Source organism: Theropithecus gelada, chromosome 3 (assembly GCF_003255815.1).
Source record: "Theropithecus gelada isolate Dixy chromosome 3, Tgel_1.0, whole genome shotgun sequence".
In the NCBI taxonomy this organism is placed as follows: Eukaryota; Metazoa; Chordata; class Mammalia; order Primates; family Cercopithecidae; genus Theropithecus; species Theropithecus gelada.
The window spans coordinates 140,524,096-140,548,542 of NC_037670.1; the positions used below are offsets into that span (position 1 = coordinate 140,524,096).

General features: G+C 37.6%; 1 protein-coding gene across 3 annotated transcripts in view; it reads left to right on the top strand.

Moving 5' to 3' along the window:
- The window catches only part of TES (testin LIM domain protein), a 51,147-nt gene that overhangs the window by 10,607 nt on the left and 16,093 nt on the right, over positions 1–24,447 (top strand). The window contains exons 1-2 of one of the 3 annotated variants that reach the window (XM_025380073.1): positions 2,901–3,123; positions 16,591–16,676. In XM_025380073.1, the coding sequence (XP_025235858.1) occupies positions 16,591–16,676 (86 nt within the window). In that variant the 5' untranslated portion in view covers positions 2,901–3,123. Of the gene's footprint in view, positions 1–2,900; positions 3,124–10,022; positions 10,047–16,590; positions 16,677–24,447 lie in introns of those variants that run through there. The other 2 variants (XM_025380074.1, XM_025380072.1) reach the window with 2 other exon arrangements.

Below are 24,447 nucleotides of genomic sequence, written 5' to 3' on the forward strand. Positions count from 1 at the left end.
AGATCTTTCATGTATCAAGAGTATTCTGAGATGATATTCTGTACAGTATCACAGACTACACATGTTTTAAAGCAGGGTAGTTTTTGGTCATTCCAAAAAACTGTAGAGGAGAGTTAACTTTGCAGTATCCCTTACTTGATTTTTAGGGTGTCCATTTTTCAATCTAGTCACTCTTCTGTTAGCTTTGAAACATAGACCTCTCCAAATTCATTCCATCCAGGTCATGTGACTTCCGTGTTACATGAAGAAATGTAAAACTCATTTATTTGGGAAATGGCAAGTTGCCTAAGGTTTTGAAGGGGAATTACAAAATATTACCTTTTATATACGGCAACAAATGGAAAATATATTCTGTAAACATTCCGATAATATGGGTTAGACTCTACTGTGGTAACGGAATAGAAGGTTATCCCAAGAGAAATAGCAGAATTTAAAGGTAAAAAGAGGCAGGACAGATTTCAGTGGCCTAACTCCACAGCTCTTTTAAGATGTCACCGGTAAACCAGTAGTGATGTTATTCATTGTTACTTTTTCATGGACCAGATGAAATTAAGCCAGAGGATAGAATTATCCTGTGGACCACCGTTGCCCACTTTTCTCTAACAGTTAGGGAATTTAAAGGGAGCAGCGCAGACTTTGACGTTTCCAGACATAGATTTGGATCCCACCTTTGATATTTACTCAGTAGTTTGGCAACAGTTGCTCCTTGGTTTCAGAGATCTAATCTGCAAAACATGGATAGTACTTCTTTATTGGATTATTGTGTACTGTAAACGTGTAGAACAGTGCCTGACATATAGCAAGTACCTGATCAGTGTTGATTATTAGTGTTCTCTGATCAGTTTTAAAGGCCCTGGCCTTTATTAGCTGTGTGAATTTGGGAAAGCTACCTAGCCCTGTAAACCTTAGTATCCTCATCTGAAATGGGTTTCAACTATCTGCCTCACAGGGTTGTAAGGATAATCAAGATGAATATTTTAAAGCACAAAGTATGGTGCCAAAACATAGACAATAAACAAATGTGTCATAATCCTCTTCAAGAAATCCAATCTAGAGGGAAGAAAATCCTGCATAGATCTTCATGCTATTTCACAGACCCCTGAATATATCATCAAGAATTTTATGATGGCATACTCTCAGTAAATTATTGCCACTTGGTGTTTTGTTGGACACAAAGAAATAGCCATTTAAAGTTGGATAACTGTGGGATATATTAACTTACTGGATTTAATATATCCTTTTGCTAATTTAAAATTTAATATATTTAATGTATCCTTTTGCTAATTTAAAAATTATTCTGATTTTTATTTTTACAATGAAATTAAAGTTTATAAATATTTCCAGAACTTGAGTACCTACCATGTGCCAATCGCTATGCAAAGGATTCAAGGCTGTGTATATTAGGTTCCCTGAGAAAGCACTTGAGTGAACACTGCAATGTATTGTGGTCCAGTATAGGAAACTGGCATGTTTCCCTGATTGGAATCTTCCTCAGAGTTTCTGAGGTAAATTACAGAAATGGTTACAATTCTTAGCAGCACCTCCCATTAAAAAGTGGAGTCTATTTTCCTTCCCTTTGAATCTGGACTGCTTTCTGACCTACTTGGACCAGTAGAATGTGGTAGAAGTGGTGTGTGAGTCCTAAGCTTGGACCTCAAGAGACCTTGCTTGCTTCTATTGCTCTGTTACGGGTATTTAAGTCTTCACAGCCTCCTACGGTGAAAGCTGTGTAAAGAGTCTTACAGAAGACTGTCCTCACTTGAATTACCCTGATATTCCTCTGTACATATGAAAGAATCAAGAATCAATGTACTGAAACTTCTCTGATTTCATTGGTGGCTTAAGACTGAACCCACTTTCTACTCTAGACGAATCTAATTTTGATTTTTGTGCTTGTTGTTCCATTAAAGTGAAGGAAAATTAAATTAACATGCAACTGCAATTTTATCTTAGTTGTAAATAGGTGGTATATGCATATTTTGAAAATTGTCTAATTTCCTTGAATCACTAGACACATTTTAAGTGATGTCTATGTACCTTCTTTAGTGGTATAGTCTAAATATAGAGCAAAAAGTATGGTAATCCAAACTACTCTCTGATACATCAGAAGTTAAAACATGGGTCAAAAAATAGTTAAGGCTCTTTGATTTATGCAGCACAACATATCAATAAACATAATTCTTTTTTTCCCCCAGAATAAGGGATGGTATGAAAAGGGTATGCAATAAATAAATAAGCAAGCATGAGGACCTGGCAGTAGGGTTCTTACATCTCTCCCTTTCTTTCCTGGTTTCCAAGACCCCTATCCTTGCTGTAAGACTGTTTTTGTTGTAAATGCCTGTGAATGCTAATTTGGGGCAAAAGAGAAAAATGAGAAGACTGTCTTTTTCCACCCCCTTTTCTGTTTTCTTTGCTGTCTCTGTTGGGCATTACTCTGTAGGTTTCCTTGGATCCTCCTCTGGACAGCCTCCTTCAGTGAAGCCTTCTGCCAATACCATGAGCGTTTTCTTTCATTCTCCAGTCTGTGAAAACACATCTGTACTGCCATCTTTATCTGCATGTGCTCCAGTTAGATAGTTAAAGAATTAGTGGCAATAAATCACTTAATTGTACAGTCACCCTACTTATACCTTCACCCATGTATTATAATGGGTTACCTCTGAAGAAATAATACCACAGCCCTTAGGCATGGCAAGAATGATCACAGTGTTCAAGTTTGGGGATAAAGAGCCTTAATTAAGACCTCTCAAAGCAGCTCTCTGTGGGATCCACCCTTTAGAAGCAGCTGTGGAGATAGTGACACAAGACCAAATTAGGAATGGTTGCCATGATCCAGATTCTTTTACGGAACTCCTACAGATGCCTTTTGGAATCAGGTTTTCAAAGTCCCTTTTATAGCAAATAAATAGGAGGTTTTGAGGGCTGTTTATGAACGCATTCCATTGCAGTGTCCTTCAGTGGAGCCAGAGCTCAGCCAATCCTAATTAAGAAGCAATTTCAGCTGCAGTCATAGCTTATTATAATAATTGTGACATTTTTATAGCCCTACATTGTCTTTCTCAAAGTAATGGATTCTGGAGGAGGCCTTTTCTGAGTAGAGTCCACAGAAGAGGTATTCTGTTAGTAAGCATTTCAAATGACTTCCTTCATACAATAGTATAAAAATAATCTGATAGCAGTCTGTTTGAAAAATGTTTATAAGGAACCAGCTTAAACTGAGCAGATGCAATATATTTTCAGCAGTTGCTTACCTAAAATAAGTACAAACCATTTTTATTTTTAAAAAGGGGGGCCTAAATTTTGCTCCTAATAATATTGTAAGGTTACATATTAGGATTCAAATAGAGAAGTAGAACTGTGAGGGAAGGAGCTGCTAACTGTAAATACTACATAATTTGAATCAAGTAATTTTGGCTCCTTTTATCACATAGAGGTACTGAAATTTATTTTATTTTACTTAATTCCATCTCCAGGTGGATTTATATAATAGAATTTAAAAGTTTATATAAATCTTTTCCAATTTTTATTCTGTGTTAACTTTAAGGACTACTGTGGCATATTATAAAAATTGTGAAAATTTCCTCCCAAATATATTTGGTATTTTAATAATCTGGTTTGCAGCTGTCTTCTGTAACACAAGTGTGTGTGTATGTGTGTGTACACAAGTGTGTGTAACTATATATTGAGAAAGAAAATGAGACTTAGAGGCTAAAAATCATATTCTACCCTGTCTTCTGAAAGATCATTTCCTGGTTCTGAGTGAACAACTAACAAATTGAGGGGAACGAGAGTATTTATGAGGAAGGAACAAAGTTCTGCTTTAGATACCCATTGGGTGAAGAGAATTTAAATATTTGAGATGGGCCGAATAAAGAGAAGTGGTAGATAAGCACCCCATATGCCCCTGTTCCCCTTTATAATATGTCTGTCTCATCACAAATCACTTAGTCTTTGAATTTAAAATCAAAACAGAAAATAGGATATAGTAGGCAGCATCTGAGCTGGTTTCCAATTACTCCCACCTACTAGTAGTCACACCCTTACGTATTGCCCTCCCATTGAGTGCAGGCTAACCTGATCAGTTGCCAAAAAATGAAATATGGCAGAAGCGATGGCGTCACTTCTAAGATTAGAGATTACAACTTCTATCTTGTGTGCTCTTGCTCTCTCTGGAATCACTTGCCCTGGGGAGAACCAGCTACCATGTCCTGAGGTACCCATGTGGGTAGGCCCATGTGAGAAATCTTAGAAGTGGGAATCTCCCTTGTCGATCCTTGCAGCCCAGCTGACCCCGATTGCAAACTTGTAAGAGACCCTAAATCTGCGCATCTACTTAAGCCACTTCCAAATTTCTGACCCACAGAAACTATGACATGATAAATGGTATTTTCAAACCCTAAGTTTTGGGGTAGTTTGCAGCTAATACAAAGGTTGTTCCATTATGAATCTAGAAGTTTAGTGATTTGAAAAATATGAAAAGAATATTTTGCTTATTATATTGCCCCTGACTACTGCATAGTGAAAACATCTTACATGTAATATAGCAGATAATTTTTAGTACTAGTCATGTCTACACGTTTTGAGTAAACGCCTTTCAACTTTGAAATAGAATTTGTTCATTTGTATTTCTTGCTCATTCTTTTAATTTTTTTTTTTTCTCTTGCTGTAACATTGAAAGAGACCTGTTTTGCATCAGGACCCTGGAGATTTTTCTTGACTCTCACCTCATCCTTCTGAGGATCCCCTTGTGTGTGAATTTATTACCTCGGGGACTTCCATGTTAGTATAGCTGGTGTGCAGACATTCAGGTTCCTCATAATAAGTCCCAGGTTTGCCTAGGACGGAGGAATTCCTGCCTAGCAAGCAACGAGCAGTCTTTCAGATCAAAATTGATTGTTCTAGAGAAGTTACAGATGAGGAATATTACTCTTTAAATTACTATTTACCTTTGAAGTTTCAGTTTGGAGGGAAAAAAGCAGTGACTTTGTAGTTAAGCGCATAGGGTTTGAGTCAGAAATGCCAAGATGCAAATCTTACTTCTGCCACTTGCTAGCTGGGTAGTCTTAGGCAAATTAATTTCTCCGAGTCTCAGTTTCCTTTTTATGAAATAGAGGTGATAATACTTTTCCAATAGGTTGTTGGGGATTAAATGTGATGGTATATGTATTTTGGCTCGTGGGTAGTAACATTTTAACAAATGGTGGTTGAGGTGTTTTTACTAACACTTCTACCATCACAACCCTCAGTGCTCATTTTTTAAAGTATAGTTAAAAACACTTCAACGTATCCTGCCAAAACAAAAATTTATTACTGTTTCCTAAAAATATAGCAGGATGTATTTCTGCTCTTCTTCAAATATGATAGCAGGATCTATTTCTGCTCTTCTTCACATATGTTACCATATTTATTGAGGTATAGATGTTTTGGGTAATCAGCTACAACTTGATTACATCTCAAACTCAAGTAGAGAAATTGTCTCGATGACAGTACCTTTGTCATTAACTTAATACTGTTACTGCCTTAAGAAGTGTAGGGACAGATTCAGTAGGAACAGTCTACTTTAATTTGTTAAAGTCCCAGAAAACTTGACCTATTACCTCCAGAATATATTTTACTATAAAATATTTAGGCAGAAAGAACACTTGTTTCCTTTTCATTCCTAACATAATAGTCTATGTGATTATTTACTGCTGTCTGTGAACAAAAAAGATTTCTGACCATTTGGCTTACAGTGGATTTCATAATAGAGATGCATACAGGGCTTCTGGCTTTATGCATCCTAAGCTGAAAAGGTAAGGGGATGTGGAAATGAATCCTAGAATCTGCAGTAAATAGTTTTATTCCTGTTTCCTTATGGATGATCTGTGTTGACAAGTGAAGACCCTTAATTGATTAGTCTATTCTTGAGCTATAATACTTGGTCTTCAGTTAAAAATTCCATTACATTCTATTTTTTTAAACGGATTTAGGAAATAGTGCTTCTTTATCAGGGCTTTCCATTTTATGACCTATCTTTAGGCACTGTTTATTGGTTAAGAGCAGTCATAGCTCTGTCTCAGTTTCTTCATGTGGATGAAAATGTGAGTAGTAATAGTATCTCAGACTCTCATAAGAGTGTTAGGAGGATAAAATGAGATAATCCATGTAAAATACTTAGAACCATGCATGGCAGTGTAAGTGCTCAGTAAAAATCAGCTGCTGCTTTTATTATCACCATCCCTTCCAGTGTCTTTTTTTGTGTGTGTAAAAGGCAGTGGAAGTTCCTTGGGGTAAAGATACGTTATGATCAAGATAGTTCGATAATTAAAACAATTAAATAAATAAAACTTTCTAGCACTCCTGTAAATCTCAGACACTGTGGCAGTACTAGCAGTTCAAATCTGAACAAGAAGTTCACAATCTAATGGGGGTAAATTGATGTACACACAATCATAGGATGGTAAGGAAGGACTTAATAACACCATTTGTGCCAAGGGGATAGTTAAAGAAAAGTATCACAGAGTTTCTGACATTAAAATTGATATATGGGCCCAATAGAGAGAATGACTTTGGCAGATGGAGAAGAGGAGGAACAGAGATTCAAGCAAAGCGAAAAGCTCCCCTTTAAACAGAGAATGGCTGGAGGGGAGTGATGTGAGGAAGGCAGGCGGTGCCAGGCTTTAAAGGATCTTCTTTGCATGCTAAGAAAAGTGAAATTCATTGAACTTATTAAAATCATCTAGCAAGAGGAGTGTTATGATTATCTTTAGGTTTATCAAAATAATTTTGAGAATAGCAATACAACATCATACAAAATGATCAGTTAAGAGAGCGTGGTCTCAGGATGATATGATGTGAGTTTAAACATGAACCCTGGAGTGCAGATGAGGGAGGAGACTGTGTGACTTTTAGAAAAGAGACACTAGAATTTGGAGCATAATAAACATGCTAGACAAGGACAAGGAGGCCTCTGGGCCCCAGGTTGGGTGACCAAGTGGGTGATGACAACTTTGTCTTCAGTCTTCTTCTCATGTATTTCAGACTTGAGTAACTGAGAGATGGGAAGTTTTTGTTTCTATTAGCAAAGAAAGAGAAATGTAGCAGCTTTACTAGGAATGACTAATTGTAGCTCTTAATCACACTAGTTCTTTGTATTCTTACCTAAGAAAGTGGGCAAACTAATAAAGTGTGCAACTATTTTTGTATTTAAGTTTGGTTATCTGTGTAACCTACACTTTTCATTTTATTTATTTATTTATTTATTTATTTATTTATTTACTTTTTGGAGATGGAGTCTCACTCTCTCACCCAGGCTGGAGTGCAGTGGCATGATCTCAGCTCATTGCAGCCTCCACCCCCTGAGTTCAAGCATTCTCCTGCCTCAGCCTCTCGAGTAGCTGGGATTACAGGCACCTACCACTGTGCTCGGCTAATTTTTGTATTTTTTTTAGTAGAGACGGGGTTTCATGATCTTGGCCAGGCCGGTCTTGAACTCTCGACCTCGTGATCCACCCACCTCAGCCTCCCAAAGTGCTGGGATTACAGGCATGAGCCACCGCGTCTGGCCAACCTACACTTTTTTGGTAATGCAAATCTTGTTAGAGATTTGGAAACAGGCAATGAACTAAAAATTTCAAATAATTTTAAATCTTGTATCAGATCTTAGTAAAAATATATTCCTTGGGTGGGGGACTTCACAGATCACACTAGATTTCTAAGGGAGCCATTTGCTAAGATGAATTATTTAGATATGTAGTTCCTTTGTCCAGAATATTTATCTGGATGAACAAAAATCTAAAATGCTTCTTTAGGAGTGTAATATGAGTATATATGTGTGTGTATGTACATGCATATGTGTGTGTATATGTGATAGGTAGATAAACATGCATGCACATACACACTGAGAAAGGGGGAGTGGGAGAGAGATACGTATATTTCATATGATCTACCTTCATTCCAATATTATTAAAGAAGTCTTAGTAACACTTGCTTGTTTAGTAACCACATAGGATTCTTTACTCCAGAGGGAATTTGGTTATGAAAACAGCATGAATCAGATGATCTCACCCTGAATACTGCATAATATCTTCCAGACCCAAATTGTCTCCAAATCAATTCAGACCATGTTTGAAATACCAGATGTTCCATACTCTTTTTTTCCTTTCTTTTTTTTTTAAAAAAGTATCTGACATGCAATACCTTTTTCTGGGTCAGAAGGGTGACCTGAAATGTTGCCAACCTATTTGACTGCTTAAAATTATGAATATGGATAAATTGATTCCATTTCGTTTTCTTATTCTAAAATAAGCAGGGTATAAAAGAGTGTTTGGAGGCACAGATCATGTGAATATAAATTCAGTTTGTGGAGCCTGCAGTTAAAGATACTTAAGTCCTGTTTGTCTGTGATTCCTGTTTCATAGTAAATATTATATAGTCACTTTTATTTTTTTCTTAGGATATTGATAGATATTCCCAAAGCCTGACTATACTTTCTTCCAATATAGTCAATCCAAAGGACCTGTTTTCTTGGATGCTGAAGAAAAAAAATTATTCTGTCATATCCTTTTATTGATGCTGACCAGAATGTGTTACTAAAATGATATGAAGTAGACAGCTTTGAGACTTTTGTGCTTATGAAAAACATGTGTTTTTAGGCACTAAGTGTTGAGTCTGCAGGGAATACCGTATCACATTTGCTGTTGAAATAATTACGTGCAACAGGCCTGAGTTTTATCATTCACAATTTAAGTCTTTTGTTTCCTATGCATACTTTGTAAAACTACTCCACCAAACTCAGTTCCAAGTGATTCTGACTTCTCAGAGTCATTAATATATTAGCTTTTTCAAATAATTATTTTCTATTTAGTGATTAAACTTTGAGCAGTTGACCATGCTGAATAATAACCAAACTAAGAGTTAATCTGACACGATTTTCAATAAAATTAAAAGGTATCTTGGAACCAATCTAGTTTAATTTCTTCATTATCTAGATGAAGCCTGAAGAAGAAAGATCACTTTCAAAATCCCTGAACTCACCAGTGACACTCTGGGACCAGATCGCAGTTTTCCTGACTCTCCTCTAGGGATCTTTCTACATTTTCAAAGTTCCCCATTAGCTCACTAGTATCTGTAACTATATATATATTTTATCATTTCCTTAACATTTGGTAATTCTCACAACATACATATGACATACAGGCACACGTATCTTGATTATATTAGTCCAAGGATCTAGATTTCACTTTCTAAACAGCCAGTTTGCCTTAGCTGAGGAGCTAACCCTCTCTGGGCTCCCCTTCCTCCCTACCACTCTCTCTCTCACATACCCCTGTGTGAACCCTGGGCATCATTAAATAACATTTTCCTTATTTATATCCCTCGCCAAGAGTTTTCTCCAGCCCAGTCATCTGGGCAGAGACTAACCTACAAGATTTGGATGTTCAAGAATAATAATAGCCTTGGCTCTTCAGGAAAGCAGAAGGACCCTAAGGAGAAGGTGTGGTCTATGCTGAGGGTAAAGAGAAGGGATGAGAAGAATTCTGGGTCCTGGACTTCAGGGAATCTTGAATACAAAGTGAATAATGGAGAGAAATTAGAGAAGCCCTTAGAGTAGATGGGGTTCCAGATCCTTGAACTGAAACCAAGAGGAGTTGAGGAACCTCAGTTCTTGTGACACTTTGCCCAAAATAGGCCCTAAGAAACTGTGCTTGGGGCAGTTCTGGCTATGAAACTCCTCTTACCACAGATTAGAGTCCATATGCTTTCCTTCATCTGATGCACGTTTGACTTACGAAGGGGAGAATAGCAGATGATTAGATGCCTCAGTTGGAGTGGGAACAGAGCAGAAGAAATTTGCCTCACACTGGTAGAGGTATGTCTGCTACCATGCAATTTTATAATATAAATTGGATTTAACAACTGCATTCTAAATTATAATTCAGTCTGAAACTAGGCACATCCTAAACAAGGAAAACACTAGAGTGTGAATCATGTATCTTCTTTCTTGGAGAGGCATTGTGCTTGTTTCCTAACAGAGGGTTGATAAAGAGAATAAAAATATGGAAAAAGTTCTCACCCAATAATGTGGCATAAGTCAGAGATCTTCCGTGCTGGTGTCAATGAGATTTAAGTTTTGTAGCTGTATACTTGTAGCTATAAAATAAGTTTCTTACTGAAATGTTCTCAGGGAAATAAGTTTATTGCCAGTCTGAAACTCTAATTGCTCTAGCTGTTAAAAGTGATTTTGAAAACTTGGTGTCATTTTTGTTTGTGTTTTGTGTGTGTGTTTTTAATTAGGACTGTTTCCATTAGGTTATGGTAGGGGAAAGTGTATCATATTGCCGTGACCCATTCCACTCTCTTTCACTTACTTGCTCTCTGTCTGTGATGTTTAAAAGTTCCCTCACACTTAAGTCTGAGCACATGGGGAAGATGAAAGTGTTTGTGTTTGGAAAGGTAGAGGGGCACTTTCTCCAGGCAATCACAAGTCTAACTGGAAAGAGTCCATAAAGAGATTAAGTTGGCCTTCCAGGCAGGGCCCAAGGGCAAAAGAACCCTGGAACAATACTTTCTGGGTTTTCCAGGGCAGCCTACAGAGACAGTTTCTCAAGTTACTGCTTTTCCCAAGGCCTGGTCTCCTGGTCTCTGTGAGGGCTGCCTGAGCTTCTGCTAGCAGAGCTTGAGAGGTGCTCCTGCTCCTCACTCTCCCCTGTTGCCCTGTGGCTTTCCTTTTTACCAGTCTCTCCTATCTCTGAGGATGTCATCCTCTGTTAAGCCAGTAGCCTAAGGCATGGCATTGAATGCTTCATGAAGTTTAGTTTCTTCCTTGGGAAAATGAAAAGGAAAACAAAACAAAATACTCCACCTGCTACAAGGCCAGCCCTGTCACCCTGCAAGTGCTTTACAGTTTTTTGGCTCTTCCCTTGCCCTCTTCTGCCACAGGACTTGTGTATGGTGTTTCCTCTCCCCTGAATGCACTTCTCTGAGCCAAATTAGATACTGGTCATCCTTTCCATTGTAATTCATACACCTCTCCTTCAACAAAGCTTCCCCAGCCTTCCTTATTTAACTTACTTGTCTTCCTTTTTAAAGCTCTCAGAAAGTCATCTACACTTAGAGATGGTGCAAGAGTGTTTCTGGATTGGTAGTGCTTTTCCTTGGGGCAGAAATTAGCTAGTGACTCTCTTTGAAAGACAAGAGCTCCCGTTTGACACTCTAGTCATCTGCCCCAAAAGAACAGTAGAGCAGGAGCCAGATGCTGAGTTTTAGGTCTGGTTTGCTGTTTAGTAGCCGTGCAACCAGGAGCAAATTCCTCATCCTCTCTTGATTCTATTTTCTTGATCTCTTACATGAGGGAGATGCCTAGTCCTGTTCAGAATAAGAATATGTGGGACACTTTAAAAGAGCAGCAGTTCATGAAATACCACCAGCTCTAGTAATTATAATAAATAAACCAATAGCTATTTTAAGAACATATTGATGTAAAGAGTCAAACTCTGTAAAAGTATTTGAAAATCTTATTCTGAGCCAAATATGAGTGATCAATGGCCTGTGACACAGCCCTGAGGAGACTCTGAGAACATGTGCCCAAGGTGGTCAGGCTACAACTTGGTTTTATACATATTACAGAGATGCAAGACATCCGTCAATACGTGAAAGATGTACATTCCTTCAGTCTGGAAAGACAGGACAGCTGGAGGTAGGGAGCAGTCCTTCCAGGTCATGGGCAGCTTCACAGATTTTCTAATTGGTGATTAGTTGAAAGCCTTATTATCTAAAGACCTGAAATCAATAGAAAGAAATGTCTGGGTTATTGTAAGGGGGCTTGTAAGGACCAAGGTTTTATCATGCAGATGAAGTCTCCTGGTAGCAGGTGTCAGAATAGATTGTAAATGTTTCTTATCAGAGTCTGTTCTGTCAGTCTTAGGTCTCTGTGTTTATGCTAATGCTGGTCATCTGTGAAGCAGCATGCACCGCGCCCCCCCACCGCCCCGCCTCAACTCCCCATTTCCTATCATGGCCTGAACTGGTTTTTCAGGTTCACTTTGGAATGACCTTGGCCAAGAGGTGAGGTCCATTCAGATGCTTCTTGGGTTTATAATTTTATTTTTGATTTACAAAGATAAAAAGTTGGTAGGAAAAAACAACTTGCCCCTTTGCAAGATTGACTTTGTAACAGTAGTGAGCTACTCCAAAGCCTTAGTGTAAAAACTCTGCTGACTCATGGAGGTTCTAGTTACATGAGCTGAACTTTCAAGTTGCATTCAGAAATAGAGAATGAGATGGTATTGTTCCAGGATGTTTGCAGTCTTTTACAAGCCCAGCGTTGTTCAGACCAGGCAATTCTAATTTGAAGGCATGCAAGAATTTAAGTGGCCATTTAATTTAGAGGCAGAAGCATATTTCTAGATATTATCTGTCCGCAAATATCAGGATTTTATACACACATATAAGTTTGTATGTGTATATGCAAGTTCTATGTCATGAGGTAAAATGTATTCCATGTTGTGAATTACATAAAAGAGAGTTTAAAAACATCTGATTTAAGCTAAGCTATGTGATTAAGGCTTAATAATATAATCAAAATTTTCATTTGGGATTAGAGTTTATTTAGCAGGAGATGCATGAACATAGTATGAATCATATCCATACTCCAGGCACATTCAGAACTAACTCTTCTGTAATGGAAAATTAGAAAGGGCTTGAAAAAGAATACACTTTTTTGGATTTGCTTTTCATTTTACTATGGATATTGTAATAGAGAAAACATGTAATTGTGCTTCTTACACAAGACCAGAAAACAGTCTCTCTCTGTCTTTTGTTTAACCTACATTATTTCCATACTGTGTGAACTGTGATCATCAGTGACAAGGAAACAATTTGTTTTAAAAAAAAGCTTAGTGTTGACGTTAAATATACAATTTAAAGACTTTCATTTCTTTTGAAAATTGGTAATATGGACATGGCAAAGATGATAAAGCTTAACTAATGCTGGGCAGGTGTTTATTCTTTAGAGAGTACACTTTATATGGTCTAACTTAAAAGTAATGTGGGTTCCCTTAAGCAGCTGGGTGGACCAGCTGGGTTTGAATATGGCCTTAATTATGGAAAAAGGATGTGGTCATTTTCTTTAGAACAAAAGGAAAGGCTTCACTTCAACTTCAGGGCATGTCAGACTGATCTTTCAAGGAACAAGTTACAATGTGGTTTTGATTGCATAGTGACAAATAGAACTTGGTAAAGTTACAAAAGAGGGCCATTGAAAAATATCCATTACTTGTCCAGCTTGAACTGCTACTCTAGGCACTAACCAGTAACCAATTCCTCATGGTCACTGATGTGATATTTAAAACATGGAATAATCTGGTTACTGGTGGTTTGCCACTGTACTGATGTAAGACTGGCTACTCTTTTTTTTTTTTTTTCCAATATCGGTAGTTGGGTAAAACAGCTTAATTACCATCTTGTGTCCTCTGCCATCTGCACCCCACTCCTTCCACATATTAGGCCATGTCTCAGCAAGTTCTCAAAGACTATTGTTTAATATGGTGAAGAAGAAAAGATGGTTTACTATAGCAAGGGTTGTAATACAGCTCTCCACTCCTCGCCTCCCTACAGCCTCAGGCAGAAGAGCGCAGGCCTTGGAGTCAGAAAGACCTGAACTCAAATCTCTACTCTACCATTTATTAACACTTTGATCTTAAGCAAATTCCATAATCTCTGAGTTTCAGCAAAAACGTGTCAAAAATGGCAAATAATATTGCCTGCTCTGTAAGTATTTTATATGGTTCTGTAAGATTTTTTTTATAAATTACATTCTATATAAAAATATTGTCTAAACAAAAAACACTGAGAAAAGTAACATTTTTACGAGAAAACCCTCTAATAGACAACATCTAGATTCTCATATCTGCTATAGAATTCTCTGTTCTGATATGCCGTTTTGGTTGACGTACATGAAGAAAAGTTGGTTTAACTCAAATATGTAACTGCTAAAAGATAAAGTATATATTAATTTTATTATCTTTAAGTTCTAGGGTACATGTGCACAACGTGCAGGTTTGTTACATATGTATACATGTGCCATGTTGGTGTGCTGCACCCATTAACTCGTCATTTACATTAGGTATATCTCCTAATGCTATCCCTTCCCCCACCCACTCCCCACAATAGGACCCGGTGTGTGATGATCCCCTTCCTGTGTCCAAGTGATCTCGTTGTTCAATTCCCACCTATGAGTGAGAACATGCGGTGTTTGGTTTTCTGTTCTTGCGATAGTTTCCTGAGAATGATGGTTTCCAGCTGCATCCATGTCCCGACAAAGGACATGAACTCATCTGTTTTTATGGCTGCATAGTATTCCATGGTGTATATGTACCACATTTTCTTAATCCAGTCTGTCATTGATGGACATTTGGGTTGATTCCAAGTCTTTGCTATTGTGAATAGTACTGCAATAAACATACATGTGCATGTGTCTTTATAGCAGCATGACTTATAATCTTTTGGGTATATCCCCAGTAATGGGATGGCTGGGTCAAATGGTATTTCTAGTTCTAGATCCTTGAGGAATCCCCACACTGTTTTCCACAATGGTTGAACTAGTTTACAGTCCCACCAACAGTGTAAAAGTGTTCCTATTTCTCCACATCCTCTCCAGCACCTGTTGTTTCCTGATTTTTTAATGATTGCCATTCTAACTGGTGTGAGATGGTATCTCATTGTGGTTTTGATTTGCATTTCTCTGATGGCGAGTGATGATGAGCATTTTTTCATGTCTGTTGGCTGTATGAATGTCTTCTTTTGAGAAGTGTCTGTTCATATCCTGACCTCTTCAAAGAGAACTACAAACCACTGCTCAGTGAAATAAAAGAGGGCACAAACAAATGGAAGAACATACCATGCTCATGCATAGGAAGAATCAATATTGTGAAAATGACCATACTGCCCAAGGTAATTTATAGATTCAATGCCATCCCCATTAAGCTACCAATGACTTTTTTCACAGAATTGGAAAAAACTGCTTTAAAAAGTTCATGTGGAACAAAAAAAGACCCCACATTGCCAAGACAATCCTAAGCCAAAAGAACAAAGCTGGAGGCATCACGCTACCTGACTTCAAACTATACTACAAGGCTACAGTAACCAAAACAGCATGGTACTGGTACCAAAACAGAGATATAGACCAATGGAACAGAACAGAGGCCTCAGAAATAATACCACGCATCTAGAGTCATCTGATCTTTAACAAACCTGACAAAAATAAGAAATGGGGAAAGGATTCCCTGTTTAATAAATGGTGCTGGGAAAATTGGCTAGCCATAAGTAGAAAGCTGAAACTGGATCCTTTTCTTACTCCTTATACGAAAATTAATTCAAGATGGATTAGAGACTTAAATGTTAGACCTAAAACCATAAAAACCCTAGAAGAAAACCTAGGTAATACCATTCAGGACATAGGCACGGGCAAGGACTTCATGTCTAAAACACCAAAAGCAACAGCAACAAAAGCCAAATTGACAAATGGGATCTAATTAAACTAAAGAGCTTCTGCACAGCAAAAGAAACTACCATCAGAGTGAACAGGCAACCTACAGAATGGGAGAAAATTTTTGCAATCTACTCATCTGACAAAGGGCTAATATCAAGAACCTATAAAGAATTCAGTCAAATTTACAAGAAAAAAACAATCCCATCAAAAAGTGGGCAAAGGTTCTGTAAGATTTTAGTGAGATATAAGTAAAGTACTTGCCTCTATTCCTCGTGTCTTAGTCTATTCCTGCTGCCATAACAAAATACCTTAGACTGGGTAATTTATAAATAATAGAAATTTATTTCTTAAGTTCTGGGGGCTGGGAAGTTCAAGATCAAGGCACTGGCAGATTCAGTGTCTGGTGTGGGCTTGCTTCCTGCTTCCAAGATGATGGCACCTTGTTGCTGCATCTTCACATGGAGGAAGTTTCAGAAGAGATGGAAGAGAGGAAGCCCCATCAATGAAGGTGGAGCCATCATTGCCTAACTACCTAATCATTTCATGAAGGCCCAGCTTCATGATATTGGTACATTGGGGATTAAGTTGCCACATGAATTTTGGAGGAGCACAAACGTTAAAACCATAGCACTGGCATTCAATAAGTGTATATTGTAGCTATTAATATTTATCATAATAAAAATAATATTACTTCAGTTGTAATTCCTAAAATCTTTAATGCCTTGTTTGATGCAAAATATGTTATTCAGGATGAGACTTGCTTTTTAAGCTATGGTTTTCTGAGTGTTGTACCTATTGTACTACAGGGCTGTACTACGAAGCATGTAGTGGCCGAAGACATAAGTTCATGACTTTTTGCTATTTGCAATATTTGTAGTTTTCTATACGGTTATATTCTGATGCTTTTCTTTCTATGATAAAAGGCAATCAGAATATAAAATATGTTATGTATGTACTTGGAACTGCCATGTACATACCTGGGTATCATCACTGATTAAACGTAAGATTTGTTTGAAAGTTATATCAACACAAGTGGTAAGTGGAATTAAAACTGCAATTTATTGAATTTTTAGATTTGTAAAGAATGTAATAATAGATTCGCGATGTTTTCTTTTTAACAGATGGGCTTAGGTCACGAGCAAGGATTTGGAGCCCCTTGTTTAAAATGCAAAGAAAAATGTGAAGGATTCGAACTGCACTTCTGGAGGTATTGTTTTGAAAGCTGCCAACCACATTAGTAATTTATACTTTTTGCAATACTTCCTTAGACAGTGGAAATATCTTCAAGTTCTCCAGCATGCTTGCTAAGTTGCAGACCTGTTATTGTTTTTTCTGAGAAATGAATACAACATAAAGTGTTCTTACTGTCATTAAGTTTGACTTAGTAAATTGGACCATAATAACTATATTTAGAGTTGTTGGATTTGCTTGCTGTCTTTAGGATTTCTTTTGAGCCTGAAATACTGAATATATCTTTCTGGTAGTAAATAAGTTTGTAGTAATCCTCCAGGACTGTTTATTAATTTATTTATTTATTTTATTATTTATTTTTTGAGATGAACTCTCATTCTGTCACCTAGACTGGAGTGCAGTGGTGTGAACTCAGCTCACTGCAACCTCTGCTTTCTGGTTCAAGCAGTTCTCTTGCCTTAGCCTCCTGAATAGCTGAGATTACAGGCTTGTGCCACGACGCCTAGCTAATTTTTCTTTTTTGTATTTTTAGTAGAGATGGGGTTTCACCATGTTGGCAAGGCTGGTCTCAAACTCCTGACCTCAAGTGATCAGCCCACCTCAACCTCCCAAAGTGCTAGGATTACAGGCGTGAGCCACCACGCCTGGCCCTGTTTAATAATTTAATTATTTTCTTCTTAAAAATTAGTAACTTCACATCTCATCTCTACATTTTCAGTAAACAAATATGAATACTGAATTGAGAATTTATATGTTAGTTATCAGGGAATGAAATTGAATTTAGGTCTCTTTAAAATTTTCAGCTGTAAGTTACCAATGAAAAACATTGAAACACTTGAATATTTTTTTAAGAAAAAAATTAGTTGTAGTGTCTTGGTTTGAATGAAGTGCAAATATACACAAGACAAATGTTAGTGGGTCAAAAATGTGAATTTTATATAGATCTTATCTTTAGGTTGTTTTGAAAGTACTACTGCATATCATATAAATCTAAAATCAGTATTTGAAACCTGTGCTTATGAATGACTGTCAAGTCCGTAATGGTAGTTCACAAGTCTGCTCAAAGTTAGAATTAGCAGGAAAAAAAATAAAGATAACTATACAATTTTAGGATGGCAGCTAGCTATCTTGTTAGGATGACTGTCATTTGAGAGCCACTTCTGTGCTGCAAATTTCCACCGGAAACCCTTTAGAATACATACTTTCATCAGCTCTTGGAAATGTGTACAGTGTAATTAAAGGAGATTATAAACAAATAAAATTTTAGAAATTAAGCTCTTTTAAAAACTATTTATTGAATCAGTTTTCAGAAACAAAGGTAAATGTGTAAAATAGCAAAGTCAGTAGAAACCTGCTAGAACTGATACAATTCTTCAGTTTTAGGGAGCTCAGGTTTTCCAGGAATTTTTTTTACAAGACTTAAACAGCTCTCCCTTGTGCTGTCTCTTCAAGGGATGTAGAAGTGAGGCAGTATGTCTCTCATGTTTTAAAAAGGTAAAGTGACTTAACACAAAATAGTTTTCGTGGATTAGAACGTCTCTGCTCTTAATGCTCACACTGTTTTCTATTGTCCCTATCAGTTAACTTTACGGAAGGCTGCACTGCCCTCTCCTGGGCGTAGTTTTTACCTTGCAATCTTATAATACCTAAAATCCAAAATCCAAAATGCTCCAAAACCAAAACTTCTTGAGTGTCAACATGATGCCACAAGTGGAAAATTTCACATACCTGACCGTGTGACAGGTCGCAGTCAAAATGCATTCAAACCTTTGTGTCTTGTACAAAATTATTTAAAATATGTATAAGATTACCATCAGGCTATGTACATAAGCTGTATATGGAATAGAAATGAATTTTATGTTTAAACTTGGGCCCTATACCCAAGATAGCTCATTGTGTTTATGCAAATATTCCAAAATGTAAAAAAAATCGAAATCTGATACACTTCTGTTTTATTTTACTTCTGAAGAATTTTGGGTAAGAGATACTTAACCTGTATTCTTTTTGGTTCTGCTATGCAGTTGCCAAAAACTGCTCATGAGATTTTAAAGCTCATTCCTAAGAGATATCATCTTTTCTCTAAAGCAAGTCATAGTCATTTTTGTTATGTCTATATTAATCATTTTAATCTGATACTTTCAGATGAAAATATATCCGACAAGAGCACATCTCCATGGCATGATGGCATGAAAATAACCTTTTTTTTTTTTTTTTTCAATTTTACACACAGACTCATTTAATCAACTGAGTATAGTCTGAAAATCTAAGAGCCATAATAGTCTAGGGCTTTGCATATGGCCTGTCATTCAGCTGGGGTTGATAACAGTCCACCCCGTTGGTATTTCTTAGTAGTTCTGACATCTTCCTGGCATGAGTCCAGTCACGTTTCTCTCAGAATTCTTGATAATTCCCTGACTTTTTCACCATAGCTAAAAGAGCTGAAGCAGGTGCCTTTGACCTCCATATGTAGCCCCTTTCAGTACAGTCTTTGAAGTAAAATACTCTAGACTGGCTGTCCTGAGTGTAACAAAGATTCCAGGTCTTGTCTAGGGCCACAGAACTTCTGTGGGTGAGGTAGACATGGGATTCCATGACCCTGCCCACTTAGCCTCCTCCTCCAGCTTCATGGTGATCCTTGACTTAGGACCCTGAGGGCTCCACTGGGTACATTTCAAAAATCAGAGTTAAATTTTCTCTACCTCTTTATTAGTCTGGCCCCTCACACAACCACATAAATGGTCTTTTGAACATGGATACTATTATATACTTCTGATGACTTAAGAACCCTCAGTAGTTTCCCACTGGACTTCTTTTAGGCAAATTTCTTGACCTTTGATGTTAAACCCCAACATCTGGCCTCTGCTTGCTTTTCCAGCCTCTTCCACTGCCCTTCCAAGCACCCTATGCTCCAAGTGCTTGATACATACTATTCCCTGAAATTTTGTGCCTTATTGATGGTATTCTCTGCCTGGAAAACCCTACCTCCCACCAGTAGGAAACAAAAAGTCTCAGCTCAAGAAATACCTCTGAGAATTCTTCCCTGCCCATGTATGTCTTTTCAGGCCGCCATAACAAAATATCACAGACCTGGTAGTTTAAACAAAATGTACTTTCTCCCAGTTCTACAGGCTGGAAAGTTCAAGATCAGGTGCTTGATCAATCAACATGGTTGAGTTCTGGTGAGGTCTCCCTTCCAGGCTTACAGATGGCTGCCTTCTCACCATGTGCTTACATGGCCTTTCCTTGGTGTGTGTGTGCATGTGCGTGTGTGCATGTTTGTGTGTGTGTCTGGAGAGGAAGAGATCTCTCTCCCTTTTCTTATAAGGTCACCTATTCCAATGGATTGTGACCTTCACCTTGTGACCTCTTTTAACTTTACTTCCTAAAAGCCCCTGCTTTTACAGTCACATTAGGGGTTTGGGCTTCAGCATATAACTGAGGAAATACAGTTCAGTCCACAGCACCCCCTTCCCCTGCTTCCACGTACCCCCAAAGTTGTTAGGAATCATTTTCCTTTTTATCACCTTGTATACTTATAGGAAGCCAGGAGATAAATACCCAGACCTCATTCTTCTTCATCATTCTGATTTCCTGCTGGCACCTCCCATTGTCCCATTGCCAGTGCAAGGGAACCCATGGTGTAGTCCTTAAGGGTCAGCCTTCTGGGAAGTAGCACAGAGTACTGAGGCATGGAGAGTGAATCTGGAGAGGTGAATGGAAGATGCCGGATCAAGGTTTATCACCATAGTTGCAGGAGACTAAAAATGAATTATTAGAAATTTAGAGTGGAACTTGTAACTTAACTAGTCGAACCTTATTTTACAGATCAAAGAACTAAAACCAAAGGAAGTTAAAATGACTTGTTTGAGCCCATGAGTTATTAATAATATAATTTGTGAATGATTTCTATGTGTCACACACCAGTGAGCACTTGTAATAATTTTCTACTACTGCATAACAAATTACTACAAACTTTGCAAGTTAAAACAACAACTGTTAACTCAACATCCATTATTATTATTATTATATTATTACTTTTTTTTTTGAGACGGGGTTTCACCCTTTTTGCCCAGGCTGGAGTGCAGTGGTGCAATCTCGGCTCACTGCAACCTCTGCCTCCTAGATTCAAGTGATTCTCCTGCCTGCCTCCTGAGTAGCTGGGATTACAGGCGCCCACCACCACACTCACCTGATTTTTTGTATTCTTAGTAGAGACAGGGTTTCACCATGTTGGCCAGGCTGGTCTCAAACCACTGATGTCAGCTGATCCACCCGCCTCAGCCTCCCAAAGTGCTAGGATTACAGGCGTGAGCCACTGTGTCTGGCCAGCATCTATTATCTTTCAGATTAGAAGTCTGAGGTAGTGGGGCTGGCTTAGCTGGATTCTATGCTTAGCACCTCAAAAAGCTGAAATGAAGGTGTTGGCCAGGCTAAGTTCTCACCTTTAAGTTCTGGGGAAAAATCTGCTTTCAAGCTCATTCTTGTTGGTAGAATTCATTTTCTGTGGTTGGAGAACCAAGGTCCCTGTTTCCTCGTTGCTCTCAGCTGGGGGCTGGCTACTCTCAGCTTCTAGAAGCCACTCGCATTCATTGAGGTACAGCCCCTTCCATCTTCAAAGCCAGCAACACTCCTTAGAATCCTTCCTGAACCTCACACGCCTCCAACTTCCCCTTCTGCTCCCAGCCAGAGAAAATTCATTGCTTTTTAAGGGCTCACATGATTAGATTAGGCACGCCTGGAAAATTTCCCATTTGCCATATAAAAGTAACATCATCATGAAAGTAACACTGGGGACAGAATTCATAGGAGCCATCTTAAAATTCTGCTTACCACAGCACTTTATATACCTGATTGTACCTAATACTCCTAATATTTATTTTATTATTTATGATAAATCAAAGACTTAGGAAAGTTAAACAACTTACCAAAGTTAGGGCTTACAGATGGCAGAGCTGAATTTGAATTCAGAGTTTGCCAAAACCTTTCTCCATGGCAGAGTAGATACTAGAATGTGCATTTTTCACTCTCAGGGCCAGTGAACTTTGAACTGCACCAGGCTGTCGCCTCTGAGGTGTGATTGTTGTGATACAGACATCCTTGTGGACAAAGGTGTACTTTTACTGTGAGCTCTCTCCTTTTTCAGTGTGCCCGTGATTACAATAGTAGAGGAAAATAAAAGGTTCAGGAAGCCTGATAATGACCCAATAAGAAACACTATCTGCTGGGCGTGCTTTCAAGTAATATTTCGAGAGAATGAGTGTTTATTGAAACGTATGACACGGACCCAAGGTTTCCAGTTTATAGCCAGTTATTTCATATTGAAGTATAGTTAATATAATTGCAACCATGTCATTTATCATATTAAGTAACATAATTATTAGTTTTGCCTTATCTTTGTTAAAGTCTCCCAATAAAACAGTTGCAATTTATTGAAAATGTATTACTTGGTTATAACATACATCTGTTCAGAATTTCTGATTGATTTAGAGCTGAGTGAAAACTGAAAATTCCCTACCATAAATGGATTAATACTTGTGTTGAATTCTATCACAGAGGCCCACGCTTAAATCCATATATGTATATCCCTGTTATAAAAGGGCAGCTTCCAACCCTTTTAAATTATGGTTTGTAGCAATGCCATGGCCATGCTTTTAAATCACTGCGAATGCTGGCAGCATGTCAAAGCACTCTAGTTTCTACTACTTGCCTTGGAAAAATAGTAAGTTTTACAAATAGTGATACAAAGAAATTTCTTTTGGTAGAATAAAGGATAGTTTCTTGGTTGCTTTCAGCTTGAAACTGTAAATATGTTTATTTGTCTGAGGCAATACTTTTGGTAGTTTGGTTCTTGTACTTGCTATCCCAGGCTGTCTCTTTCTCTCCCTCTCTCCCTCCTTTCCTCCCCCTCGCTCCTCCCTTTCCTTCACCAGTTAGATTTAACTGTAGAACTCTTAAGTTGTAATGTAAAGTTTTGAGTGCACAATTTTGATTTGCCATACATATTAATGTTTGCATATATATGTGTTAATGGTGCTAAACTCTTTTTGTACAAACAGCGTTTAATACAAATAACCCTCCTCCATCCCCACACCTTAGAGCTTTCCAATCTGCCAGTCCACCTTTGCATCTTTTTAAAAGAATCATGAAAAAGACTTTTAAACTAACTTAATTCTGAATCCCCTTCCCTTTTCTTTTCCCCATAGAACTTTTCTTAACATCCTGTGGAGAGTCTGGAGAGAGAACTGCTCAATAGGACAGTTTAGAAAATTTAGAGGTTTGAAAACTGTGCTAAATATGGGAACTGATTTATATACTCTCTTAAAACTGTCAACTCAGTATAGCACAAATAAATTTAATAAACAAGCTGTTTAAATCTATATATGTCATCAAAAGTTACTTATGGATCATCTGAAGAAAGATAATCCACACACCGCACAAACAGCCCCTTGCACGTGGATATTGTGCTCACCAATACCCCGTTTTTGTTTTTGTTTTAGGTTTGCATAAAACCACGTTTTTAAAGTTCTTCATTTTCTTAAGGGTAGAATCTGGGTTATTTTAGGCTGAAATTGAATATGAGATAAACATCCCACTTATTCTCAGGCCACTCTCTGATAACAAGATCACAGTGGCATCCTTTTCTTCTTCAATTCCACAACAAGGTTTTTCTTTTAATAAATTTGTTGGATTGCTTCCAAATGATTTTAAAAGTTTGTATAGGTATTTCTAAAAGTAAAATGTTTTAGTTTAAATGTGGGAGATTCAAATATAAAACACTGTAGATTAGAACTCTAAGAAAAAGATTTTAAAACCTAAAAGTAGGTAAGTGGTAATAGCACAGATCTCCACAATAGATAGCTCCTGGCACCTGGTGCTGGTTTTATAGTATGCTTTCTTGCAGAGTGGTTTGTAGCTGGCTCTTTTCCTTGTAGAAATGGAGCTCCAGTGTAAGGCAACTGGAAGGGATGTGGTCATCCCAGCTGTTTCAGTGATGACAGCTCTAGTTGAAGAACCATCCCACCCTTCTTGGGTCACATTCTTACCAAGGACTCTGTCACCACAATTCACCATATTGGAGTGAGGATGCAGATGAGGCTTTTAATGTAGTCATGATTTATTAAATTATAATGAATCAATCATAGGTTTTCTCTACTTAGGAAACTGTTAATTATATGGCATAGTATGACTTAGGTATTTCTTCTTTCTCACCACTACTGCTATTGGTATGTTGTTTTAACCTGATTTTACTTACTTATTAATAAAGGTATATTGGGTGGTTAAAGGCATTGGTAGAAAAGCAGAGGCTTCCTGAGATTGTGAATTCTTCTAATTGTCAAGACAAATAATAATTTTTAAAAATACAGAGTTGGTTCTTCTATAATTAGTGAATTTAACTCTTTATATTTAACACTTTCATAGTAAATATAACTTTTTAACCAAGCCACAGCTCACCATAGTTTATTCATGCTTCAGAAACCTTCAGGCTTTATTTCACTTGTATCTTTTACTATTTATCTTTCAGATTCTAAAATCTGACCCTTCTTATTTTGTGGTTTTCATGTTGTACTGGTGTAGAACTTAGATTGTAAAAATTTCCAAAGTCCAGTATTTATTATACAGCCTTGATCCTTTAAGATACCACTTTACTAATTACTGGGATGCACGCTGTAGCTCACAGCCATAGAAGGATCTATTTAGCTATATTAAGAACTAAATTCCCACTTCACCTTTTTCCCCCCTCAGGAAGATATAATTTTAAACTTGATCCAAAAGCAGTGTGATAGTAT